This window comes from Dysidea avara, chromosome 5, assembly GCF_963678975.1.
Source record: "Dysidea avara chromosome 5, odDysAvar1.4, whole genome shotgun sequence".
Classification (NCBI taxonomy): Eukaryota; Metazoa; Porifera; class Demospongiae; order Dictyoceratida; family Dysideidae; genus Dysidea; species Dysidea avara.
Window position 1 is genome coordinate 13,655,554 of NC_089276.1, and position 12,431 is coordinate 13,667,984.

At 39.1% G+C, this 12,431-nt stretch overlaps 2 protein-coding genes across 7 annotated transcripts in view; one reads left to right on the top strand and one right to left on the bottom strand.

The window, feature by feature from the left end:
• Positions 1-12,431, top strand: part of LOC136256458 (putative cystathionine gamma-lyase 2) — a 67,416-nt gene that overhangs the window by 728 nt on the left and 54,257 nt on the right. For both annotated transcript variants that reach the window (XR_010701513.1, XM_066049421.1), the window contains exons 2-13: positions 5,911-5,995; positions 6,045-6,140; positions 6,568-6,677; positions 7,173-7,256; positions 7,401-7,448; positions 7,534-7,591; positions 8,247-8,324; positions 8,614-8,766; positions 9,052-9,173; positions 10,036-10,088; positions 10,378-10,444; positions 10,942-11,014. Coding sequence is in view for 1 of the 2 variants with exons in the window: in XM_066049421.1 (XP_065905493.1) it covers positions 5,911-5,995; positions 6,045-6,140; positions 6,568-6,677; positions 7,173-7,256; positions 7,401-7,448; positions 7,534-7,591; positions 8,247-8,324; positions 8,614-8,766; positions 9,052-9,173; positions 10,036-10,088; positions 10,378-10,444; positions 10,942-11,014 (1,027 nt within the window). In the remaining variant the exon portion in view is untranslated. The remainder of the gene's footprint in view (positions 1-5,910; positions 5,996-6,044; positions 6,141-6,567; positions 6,678-7,172; positions 7,257-7,400; positions 7,449-7,533; positions 7,592-8,246; positions 8,325-8,613; positions 8,767-9,051; positions 9,174-10,035; positions 10,089-10,377; positions 10,445-10,941; positions 11,015-12,431) is intronic.
• Positions 3,985-5,579, bottom strand: LOC136256459 (uncharacterized). 5 transcript variants are annotated; one of them, XM_066049426.1, is made up of 5 exons: positions 5,480-5,579; positions 5,233-5,340; positions 5,086-5,175; positions 4,483-4,732; positions 3,985-4,290 (listed from the first exon to the last, which is right to left on the bottom strand). In XM_066049426.1, the coding sequence occupies exons 2-5, from the start codon at positions 5,290-5,292 to the stop codon at positions 4,106-4,108; spliced, it is 585 nt and encodes a 194-aa protein (XP_065905498.1). In that variant the 5' UTR covers positions 5,293-5,340; positions 5,480-5,579; the 3' UTR covers positions 3,985-4,105. The 5 variants fall into 5 exon arrangements, with proteins under 5 accessions (XP_065905498.1, XP_065905496.1, XP_065905499.1 ...); XM_066049424.1 differs by having other exon boundaries at positions 5,233-5,434; positions 5,480-5,555; XM_066049427.1 differs by having other exon boundaries at positions 5,407-5,527.

Here is a 12,431-nt window from a genome sequence, read left to right on the forward strand (position 1 = left end):
AATTACATACAAAACATTGTATGTCCTTTAAAACAGTGCGCCAGGCTGAAGCCTCTCCAGATATCAGCAGCTGTAGCCAGCCATCTGCACTTGAATCTATCTAGCGTCTTAAAATTACATGGGTTTTAACAAAATGTAAAAGTTCAGCTGGGTCCCAGTAATGAAGACGATGAGATCTGCGATGGCAAACCAATCCCATAATGGTAGCGTTTTGACATTGAGAGAGTGGTTGAAATACAAATGAGCATGTCCATTTGATCATGGTTTGATGCAGGACTGCAAATCATCTAGCCAACTTAAATGAGTATTAGCAGCACCTAAATAAAGAATCTATATTCTAATATTGACTGAATCTTCAAGATTTGTGTATAATACACATATCCTGCTCTGTTAATCGGGAACGGCAGTGATAAAGTTGGCCTGCCCTTTGTTTAGCACGGCCCAGTATATCAGATATTTGTGGTTCCCAAGTAAGTTCGTGCAAGCTTGATTTTACAACAGAATGCATTAAACACAATAGAGTAAAGTACTTACAAAAAATTTCTGTAAATATCTGAATACATAGCAAAAGCCTCGTATTCCCTGATACAGGAGGACATTTTGTTTTGTGTTACTATTCCCTTTGCCCTGGTCATAGGGAGGACCCCTAAAATACATTGTCTTGTTTATGGGCAACAGATGGTGCAACTCTGTATTGGACTAATGACTATTTACTGTAATTTAGTTCCTGTAGTTTATTGTGTTATCACTGTAAAAATCGATCTTTGTTGTTACCACTCTGTAGCACTAGCTTCTGAAACTCAGAGCTGAAACTTCAGTTGACTATTCCTCTGGATAAAGGAATATAGTAAAAATAATAATTAAATGTGAGAATTGTGACTTCTTGCAGATCTGGTCGCAAACGGTATGTTCAGAGTACAAAGTTCTCTATCTGATATATAGTCCAAGAGTTCATAATACTATGAACTCTTGGCTATAATATACAATTTTATCAAGAGTTCTTAATATACAGTAGATATATATATATATATATATATATAGCCCACGTTTACAGCACAGTATGCACTACCAAGAGTTTGTAGTGTATACTGTACTATGATCTTCTATAACGTAGGCTGAGTATGTTGGCACAACAATTACTAACATGTGGTCCTGTGTGTTATCTGCTTGTGGTAACCCATGACTTATCCTGTCATGCCCAGGCCACTTAGTTTTCCAATTGTATTTGGTGAGGAAAATACAAAAGAAAGAAAAGGGGCAGACTACTTCTTGATCACTTCCTCTGCAGTGCTCATGCTATATGACTCTGGACATATTCTAAAAAGTGGATGAGACCTGACTAAGATCTGATAATCTGGATGACCCAATCCAAATAATATGACCCGGTATAGAGTCTCAGCCCATAGTCCTTCATCTTTTTAAATCTAAGGATGACCTAAACTTCCTAAGTAGCTGGCAGGAGACAGGTTGAGCTGATGTGTGTTGTTACTGTAGGCTAAGGTACAGCCATGCCCACTCACCGAATCATGCGTGTTTGCTGGCTATAGGCTTACATGAGCCATGCATGATTGCTTATTGATCATTGATTACACAGTTATATAGAGACTTAATGCAGGGCAAATATAGTTCTTGAAACACACACCTATTTACTATCTGGCGTGTGTGTGTGTGTGTGTGTGTGTGTGTGTGTGTGTGTGTGTGTGTGTGTGTGTGTGTGTGTGTGTGTGTGTGTGTGTGTGTGTGTGTGTGTGTGTGTGTGTGTGTGTGTGTGTGTGTGTGTGTGTGTGTGTGTGTGTGTGTGTGTGTGTGTGTGTGTGTGTGTGTGTGTGTGTGTGTGTGTGTGTGTGTGTGTGTGTGTGTGTGTGTGTGTGTGTGTGTGTGTGTGTGTGTGTGTGTGTGTGTGTGTGTGTGTGTGTGTGTGTGTGTGTGTGTGTGTGTGTGTGTGTGTGTGTGTGTGTGTGTGTGTGTGTGTGTGTGTGTGTGTGTGTGTGTGTGTGTGTGTGTGTGTGTGTGTGTGTGTGTGTGTGTGTGTGTGTGTGTGTGTGTGTGTGTGTGTGTGTGTGTGTGTGTGTGTGTGTGTGTGTGTGTGTGTGTGTGTGTGTGTGTGTGTGTGTGTGTGTGTGTGTGTGTGTGTGTGTGTGTGTGTGTGTGTGTGTGTGTGTGTGTGTGTGTGTGTGTGTGTGTGTGTGTGTGTGTGTGTGTGTGTGTGTGTGTGTGTGTGTGTGTGTGTGTGTGTGTGTGTGTGTGTGTGTGTGTGTGTGTGTGTGTGTGTGTGTGTGTGTGTGTGTGTGTGTGTGTGTGATGTAGCTAATGGCAGTATCCCTGCCCCCTGGTTCTGCCACGTGGTGGAGACTCTTTTGTGTTGGCCTTGCAAACCAACAAGAGGGCTTTACATTATGCATATACCATGTTTTGCATGAAGTCTCCGACTCAGGTCCCTGCAATTGTCAATGGCCTATCCACCCTCCTGGGATCCTTTCACCTGGTCTAAATTTTAACAGCTTGTAAAGGGTTCCTTGGCAAGGTGTGTTCTCTCCTAGCTTAAATGCAATGGCTCGTAATGGCAAGAGTTCATAATATAAAAGAGAGGAGAGTGTCCTACTACAGTATAGCTGTATATAAATGCGTATCTCGAAGTTATGATGCAATACCTATAGTCACTTTCAATGTGTTAGTTGGTCAGGAATGCACTCAGCATTAAGTTTCAATAATGGTGATAGTTATGGCTTCAATAAGCAGTCCACTGATGGCATTGTCAACACTATTTAACACTTCACGTGTTGACATGATATCCTAAAGAAATCAAAATTTTACTGCATTACTTCGAGATTCGCCTTTATACAGGCTATACTGTAGTAGGACACTCTCCTCTCTTTTTATATTATGAACTCTTGGTAATGGGTTATCCTTGCTGGGTGAGTGTGTACTTTCCATGGGCAGAGATGATGGTTTCCAGACAAGCAGAAATGTGCTTGTGTGCGCAATAGTCATGACGTAAAATTCTTGCAACCCACTTTGTCATGACATAGAAACTGCACGCAAATCAGTTGCAAGGATATCTAATTAAAAATGGAACTTTAGGGGAAAAATTGCCCATGTGAATTTGGTATACATGTACATATGTGCTATTGTTCTGCATATTATACCCATTATTGAAGCTTTTATAGAAATGCTCTAAACATAATCCTATTGTATTAGCCTGTGTAGTGTGTGCGTGCGTGCGCACATACTTTTGTCAAGTCAGTTATTTCTAATGGAACAGTCAGTGCGTAAAATTGCCCTTAGAATTGATCTCAGAAAGTGTTTTGTTGTGCCTACGAATTATCCATGTACAGTAGTCCTGAACTCAGTGCGCCTTATGTGTGTTCGGATAATGGAAAAGTTTGAATAAATTTAAGCACATACATTGACTGTATGTACAGATCTCAGTTAAACTACATTAATAGAACATAAGGCAAAATACTCTAATAGAACAGTCACTTCCACAGTTTGGATAACAGAACATTCAGCAGTCCTAGAATACCACATGTTTGGTATCCATTGTTTAGGCCATATTAACTTAATTATCAGTTTCTCATCTTTCAATACACAAAATAGATGCAGGCAGACAGATTTATTATTTTTATACTCATATGACCCAGAGTGTTAGTCTGTTCTAGTTAGTTTCTACCTTTATAAGTTTCTTAATAGCTACTTTCAGCCACCAGTTGTACAAAAAATCATTGATGTGGCAAGGAAAATGGTGAAGCCGGTGGGGATGAGAAAGTTTAGTTTATGTGGCCTTACATACAAGAATGTGCATATACTGGTCGATGAGATAACTATTAGAGCCTGTACAATCACCTAACTATGTAGACATGTGAACTGTCATTAATGTAAATCTACCAATGATTGGGAGTCTCTCAGTGACCAAATTTTATGTTGCTACAGTATTTTGTGTTCGAGGAAATGAGCTTATTCACTTATTGGTTTCTACATTATAATATCATGTTTCATGCACTTTTTGGATTCAGTTAATTTTTGTACAGTTAAAAAACCAATACAAAACACAAATACTCATACAGTGCATACAAATACATACAAATACATACTTGATATACAGGAGTTATGATGGTATAGGTAACGTGGGCTGACAGTATAAATGAAATTTATGGGATACAGTTACTCTTCTGGTCTCAGTCAAAGAGTATGTGGTCACTGATTCAGAGGGGACTACAGTAGGAGACACTGATACTGACAGACAATCAGCCATACTGTCTGAAGTCTTAGTATTATCAGAAGATGTGACACCTGCAGAGTGGAATTGTAATATGAATCATTACTACATGATAAACTTTTACGGTTTATATGTCGATTCTGTTTCAGTGAGCTGTCTTGTGTTATATATCATGACACCGTGTGGTTTGTATGTATGAACATTGATTGTAATTGAGAACAAGTGGTGACAATTTTATTGTTGTTACAGTAGACACTGTAACTTACTGTTATTGGGTGGGACTACCTCCAAGCTATCATCTAGTTCCACCCTCCACTCCTGCACTTCACTACCCTCATCCAGTGTCTTAATAGAGCAATAACAAGTGTTCGCTTTGTGTTGGGTGTCCGTCTTCCTGCTATTTGTGGTTTGTATGACGGTGAACCTCCTTTCTAATTGCTCCTCAAGACTGAATGTCACTTCAACTTGTTCACTATCTGTTGACTCATCAAATAGATCGGGTAGTGATAGTGACCGCTAGTGGGTAAACATCACATACAGTAACTATTGGTTACGTCAGTTTTGTTTCCCAGGCCAAATGGACTGCTTTCACCAGCATTGGTTAAATTGTCAAGTGCTGCAGTTAAACAGCTCACTCAAGGGAATCAGATCAAGGCATTAATGATACAGGACGACTAAGTAATGTATGTATGTGACACCCTCTATGATGTAACTATTGTCTGTTACAAAATAGTATCACTAAACAGCTGCAGGTGGCATACATTACCAAACCATGCATGTGGCTTTCGATGTTGGCATATAGCTACGTAGTTAACGGCCATACTCGAGGAGTAAGACAGGCAGCTAGGGTTGGAACAACAATACTGTACCTCTTCCACGCCACCTATCGTGTAAACATTTTCTCTCCTCTTCGTCTCGTAGTGGTCTCTGAGTTCACCACAGCCCCACACAATCCAGTCCTACAACAAACACATATAAAGCTGGTACACCGGATGCATGGGCGATACTGCATGTACCTTCACGTATACAACTACGTTGTTAAAGATGATAGAGCGTAAAGGGGACATTAACTCCATGTTGCTGTAGATTCAGCGATCGTCCGGTATTCTTATTTTCCACAGGACCTGCAGTGGTGTCAATTTTTACGCTTTTTCTTTGCCGCACGAGTCACTGATATGTAGTCGACTCACTATTACATATACATGTGTACCGCTACAGCTGTTACCAGTACTAAATTTAATCCGGGATTTAATCGCTACTCACGTGCTTTTTGTCTTGGGTAGTTTCGTGACAGACAGCTGAAGTCGACCGCCCCGAAGACCGCCCTTTGTTTAAATGCGTTATATGACGTCACAGTACGAGTAAGTCTTATATGACGTCACAGAAGCTCTGGTTAATAGGAGGCCATAATATGCACAAAGTGTCATGAACGCATGCTTGGCAAAAGAAATACACACAGAATTAGAACTCGAGTGCAATGGCAGCTCAGAAATGGGACACCAAAGATGCATTCATTCTGCATAGCAAATGACCACTCCCACTATTGTGGGGAATTTCGTAGTACTAATGTGTAGTAATAGAGGTTGTCCACAATTAGGGGTGTCCTTTTAGAAGAGTTCAACTATAGTAGTTATGGGTGGTGTAATGTCACGTAAATTGTTTTTCTTTTTATATGCTCTTGTTTCCATTTACAGGATCCTTATGAGTACACCAGAGGAGGTAATCCATCACGGACAGTTCTTCAAACATGTCTGGCAGCTAGTGAAGGAGCTGAATATGGTAATTATAATGTAGAAATGATTGTCACTGTATCATATGCTTCCTCCAGCATATGTTGCATCTTCTGGATTAGCTGCTACTTCACTGATCATCCAGACCCTTAAGAGTGGTGACCACATGGTGACCATGAATGATCTGTATGGAGGTGTGTGTGTGTGTGTGTGTGTGTGTGTGTGTGTGTGTGTGTGTGTGTGTGTGTGTGTGTAGTGCGTGTGTGTGTGTGTAGTGCGTGTGTGTGTGTGTAGTGCGTGTGTGTGTGTGTGTAGTGCGTGTGTGTGTGTAGTGCGTGTGTGTGTGTGTAGTGCGTGTGTGTGTGTGTAGTGCGTGTGTGTGTAGTGCGTGTGTGTGTAGTGCGTGTGTAGTGCGTGTGTGTGTGTGTGTAGTGCGTGTGTGTGTGTAGTGTGTGTGTAGTGCGTGTGTAGTGCGTGTGTGTGTGTGTAGTGCGTGTGTGTGTGTGTAGTGCGTGTGTGTGTGTGTAGTGCGTGTACATGTGTACAAGTACAGTATGTGTATATATGTATGTATATTCCTTTTGTTCAATACTCATTCTCTACTCAATTTCTCTCCATTAGGAACTAACAGGTATTTCCGACGTGTGGTTTCCAAATTCGGCATAACAGCTTCATTCGTGGACTGTACAGACCTCACAAACCTAAAGGCAGCCATACAACCAAACACCAAGGTATTTACCCCATGTTGTGATTCCTTCAAGTGTATCTATACAAGTGTCACTTTGTGGTGACTGCTACTACTTTATCACTATGGCTACCCATCATAATTATAATCATAGACTAAGTAGTACTTCACTGTACCAAACTGGTTTTGAGTATGTATATATGCATATATGGGAATGATTATATGTCAGTTGCTTTAATTATACTCGTGTTTAATGCATATCAGTTGGTGAAACTTGAAGATGCAGTATCCATGTCTGGCTTCAGACTTTACTCCACAATAAGCTACACATTCACAGCACAGTATGGATTCAGTGTTGTTCCTTTCAACTTACAGTGAATACTAGTAGCAGCTTCCCAGTTTATTTATTCAAACTACAGTGGTAGATTTTGAGTACAGTGTACTACCGAAATTGGCCTCAATGGAACTTGTTTCATGGAAATATTCTTATGTACTAGGGTAACCAGTACAGTAAGTCATTCAGTTATTCATGTTTTTACAGATAGTGTGGATTGAGAGTCCCACCAACCCCACTCTAAGGATTGTGGACATCAGAGGTGCTGCAGAGATTGCTCACAAGCATCCAGTGAGTTTATGAACACCACAATAAGTTCCAATACACAAATAGAATCAGTAGCTAGGTTACGGAGATTACTTACTCTAATAAACATACATAGCTACTCTAATAGAGCAGTCAGAATGATTGTCTCATTAATGTTCTTCTCTACAGGGAATACTATTGGTAGTGGACAACACTTTCATGTCTCCATACTTCCAGGTTAGTTTAGTAGTGTGCGTTGTGTGTTCAACCGTTACTGTATAGTGTATATACACATGTTGGTGTTGTATGATGTTGTCTTTAGCGTCCGCTTGAGCTGGGAGCTGATATTGTGATGCACTCTATCACAAAGTACATTAATGGTGAGTGTGATATTAAGACATGTGCACATTTATGCATACACACGTACACTATACTACCCACAGACATGCATGCACGAACTACACACACACACACACACACATGCACACTAGTGCTGGAACGAATAGCAATATTTACGATTTGAATAGTTGTGAACAAAACGACCGAATATTCAATTATTCTTTAGGCTTATACTTCTATTGAATATAAGTACTGAAACCTTTTTTTAGGGAGCAAGGTAAAGCCTAAGAGCTATTTCTATCATTTCTAATATAGAATTTTTACAGCATAGATACATCACTTCATTCATAATCTTAAGTTTCAAGACTGGCTTTTCCATCTGAATACAGTGTACAAAGTGCTAACGATTATCTGAATAGTGTGTTAACAGATCGAATAGTGTCATACTGACCGAATAGTCAAATAACCGAATAATCGTTTCAACACTAATGCACACACACGCAAACTGCATATACATGATATCTGTTGCAGGCTGTACAGTGTTTGGGAAATGCTTTGGATAGCAGTGCACCTGAAAATTTCTTTAAAACTAAACTACAGCTTGTAATTTTGCCATTGTATGACTACCACTGTATATATAGTTGAAAGCCTAAACGTATACATACAATTAAAATTCATGATACATTCTGGTTGCAGGACACAGCGATGTATTAATGGGAGTGATTTGCACTAACAACAAGGAGTTTGGTGAACAAATTAACTTCTTGCAATTGGGTGAGCAGTGTGTGATTGTAGGTACATACAGCGTACTTGTGATGTGAGAAGTGAAGTGTTGTTTTGTATGTTGTCATGAGTGCTTGTGTGCATGCGTGTGTCTGTCTGCCTGCCTGTGTGTGTCACAGTGTATGACTCCATCTGTGCTTGATGTGTATGTTTTTACGTGTACATAATTATGTATGTGTGTGCAGCGATAAATTGTCTGCCCTTTTGTACACTTGTATCACGTTGGTATGTAATGTTGTTTCATCAATATTCCTTATCACATAGTTACTTAATTGTTTAGCTGTTGGATCAGTTCCTAGTCCATTTGACTGTTATCTGGTAAATCGTGGTCTCAAGACGCTCCATCTTCGAATGAGGCAACACGAAAAGAATGCCATGGCTGTAGCTAAATATCTGGAGAGTTCTTCTTGTGTTAAAGAAGTGCTGTATCCTGGTAAGTGTGGGATGTGTGTATGTAGTGGGTACATGTGTAGTGCGCCACTGGGGACTGGGTAGTGAGGTTGTACATAAAGTTAAAAGGATACAATTTAAGGAACGGTACTTTTACAAGTCAACTATTCTTATTGAGAAATCATTTTGATGTTTACGACTAGTACATATGTATGTATGTATGTATGTATGTATGTATGTATGTATATACCACAGAAAGGCAACCTTTCTTGCTTGTGTGCTGCATGTATATTATACAGTCGTACATATCACATGATGCCTGTCACAGGTTTACCATCTCACCCTCAACATGAAGTGGCCAAGAAACAGTGTAAAGGGTTTAGTGGAATGGTGTCATTTAGGATCAAAGGTGACCTGCAAACTTCAAGAGAGTTCTTTAAAGCCCTGAAGGTATGTAGTACACCTTAGTTATATCTAAATACCTTTGTTTTTAGAATTAGCTAAAAGTGTTTAGATAAGTGAATTTGTTCAGATAGCCACTAGGCACCGGCCGATTATGCCAGCATAATTTAAAGCATAATAGGTGACCAAAAGCATCAAGCACAATGCCAGCATAATAGGGACAATGTTTGAAAAATTAATTAAATGCGCAATACGCGTGCCTAAAAGAAAGCAAATATTCACTGCCAATAGTATTATTAGTGCATTTCATATTTAAAAACACGTAATATAACTTATTAAACCGTTTCTTTGTTGGTTATTCACACTTTGCAGAAATAAGATCGAGATACTCTAATAGAGCAGTCACTTACTCTAATACAGCAGTCAGGAAAGGCTGATATACTCTAATAAAACAGTCAGTTCTAGAGCATAATCTTGATTTTGAAAGCATAATTTTGAGCATAATAGGCTTAATTTTTGGGCAGTGCTCAAAAGCATAATAGGTAAAATTTTGGGCATAATAGGCCAGTGCCTAATAGCCACAGTCCATTGATTTATACCATATTTACTTGGTTAAATGCCACCGCATTTATTACTTTAGTTTTAAAAAATGGATGCAACGACAATTCAAACTTGACCACACTTGATGCTTGAAACATACATACGTAGCTCTGTTCATTTATCCTAATAGAACACACACTAATGATGAATGCTTAAACTGAATCATTACTTTTGGCTTTCAGATAATCGAGGTGTTCCGACCACTGAGATTAGGATAAGTGAGGGCCTACTGTAGTGAGAACATGACGTGGATGTGTAATATCTACATGTGTGTATTTATTGTAATATTATGTGTGTTTTGTCTACATAGGTGTTTACACTGGCGGAAAGTTTGGGAGGATATGAGAGTCTTGCTGAGTTACCGTAAGTAGCTACAGTGTAAACTAAACAGTAATAGACGTACGATACACACACACAACATTGTGTGCTAAACTGCTTGGAATAGTAAACTCATATGAATCCTGATAAAATTACAACTTACAGTTTTTGTAATCATCTGGCTAGGTCTTTGAGCACAAAATAATGAAACAATTTACATTAAATACATTATTAATGCTGTACACAAAGTTCATATGGATGTACAGAATCCACAAAAATCTCTTATACTGTAACTACTGTCATTGTTCACTAATTCATCCACATCCACCTACAGGGCTGTAATGACCCATGCCAGTGTTTCAGAAGAGGAAAGAAAAGCGCTTGGGATTACTGATACCCTGGTGAGCTGTAAATAACAATATTGGTTAGGCATACGTAATAGTGACCCCAACCATTTCCAACAAGTTTCCATTAAAAAATTCTACTGACTAGCTATAACTTGACTGTGTGTAATGCTACAAGTTTCATTTCTTCACTGTTTAGACCCGAGATGTACCTTTTTGCCTAGCAGCTACAATGAATGATGTTCCATTTCTTTCTCCAGCTACCGCACGCATAGGTGTTGATTGCGTGGGTAGTAGATAATGGCTTCCTTATATTAACTATCATGATATACAGTGAAAAGTAACAAAACAGGGGAAGGTACCTACACTTGCAGCTATGTGCTGTATGTACGTCAGTCATGGCTATAGCTGCAAGCCAGTACTATAGTTGCAGGTGATCTTACTACTTTTTAATTATTTCTACGATGATGGCCCCTACTCAAACATATAATACTTACTGTACGTACAACTAGTATATAAACACATATTGTACTATTTGTTGTGCGTAATAACAGATTAGGTTGTCAGTGGGACTGGAGAGTATTGATGATCTGATCAATGATTTGGATCAAGCATTACAGCATGCTTGTGAGTGTGATCAATGTTACATGTGATGAAACCCAATGGGGAGTTTACCTGTGTTAGAAAATGCTATGCATAGTATGCTTTGATCTTTGGCAGATAATGAGGTCCTTAAAAACCATGAAGAAACCTACTAGTAGGTTTCTAAAATGGTTAGAAACCTGCTAGCAGGTCTCTAACTAACTTAGTTAGAAACCTGCTAGCAGATAGACCTCAGCATTGCAAATCTCACTTTTGATCATTGATTTGCTATGCATGCTCTGCAAAGAATATACAGGCTAAGAGCCCATAGACCAGCAGAGCTTGACCTACTCCATTCCTTTTATAAGCACACCTACACCAATTCGATTATGGGAGCTAGACTATAACGTTGTAGATACGTTTGCTATCATAAGCGGAGAATTCCAGAAATATAACGGAGTTCTATTTAATGCCCGTCAATGTTTCAAGCCTGTTTAATATGCTTTTACTGTACTTTAAGCGGACTCCCTATTAAAAGAACTAAATAGGTAAGCTTTCTTGTAGAATGTTTATTTGTTTCTTGTAAAAAAAGTTATGTAGGTGTGAAATCATGTATATACTGGCTTAGTCACAGAAGGCCTAGCGCCAGACCAAGTATTATTAACCATTGACAACAATGTTACCACTTACTTTAAACCCTTGGTAGTGCTGGCTTTAACTTTATTGTCACAGTAGCTATCACTCTTTGTTTGATCCACCAGCTAACAGAAGCAGCGATAATGTAGCTAGTTACAAGCTTTAATTCGAAAACACGTTCAATCTTCTCTACTAGTGGCCATGGTCGCATGACTTGTTTTAACACTGTGACGATTTTGAAACGACATATAACTCAATCCCACAATGGTTCCACCTACATAGCGATATATATAACGCCTGCATTTTCTAAGTCGGTTAGGAACCACGCCCTCGGCTCTTCGTGTTTTAGAAACCTCGCTTCGCTCGGTTTCTAAAACCACGAAGAGCCTCGGTCTAGGTTCCTAAACCTATACTTCTTGCCTATATGTGGTAGTTACACTATATATATTAGTCAATCAAATATTGGCTATTGGCTAAAACAAAAAACACTCTTACTGTTTGGGACAAGGAATCTTTTCTGTCTGTCAGGCATCATTGTAACACTATTATAATGTTGACTTTACAGGGTAAAGTTTGATTTCTAAAGATAGAACATCACTTTCTACACACAGCCTTAATAGCAATTAATTGTGTGGGTAGCCTCGTCCACATCATCCTATAGAACTGGCATTATTATTGTAATTGGATGCATTCATAATGCACGTCACATGATTCAAACAGAGATGCAGACGTCAGTAGTTCTCCATTTTTTGTTCGTACTGTATTGTACATTGCACAAATCACATTACACACTGTGAAATGATTTCATATGTATTTCCAACTGTAG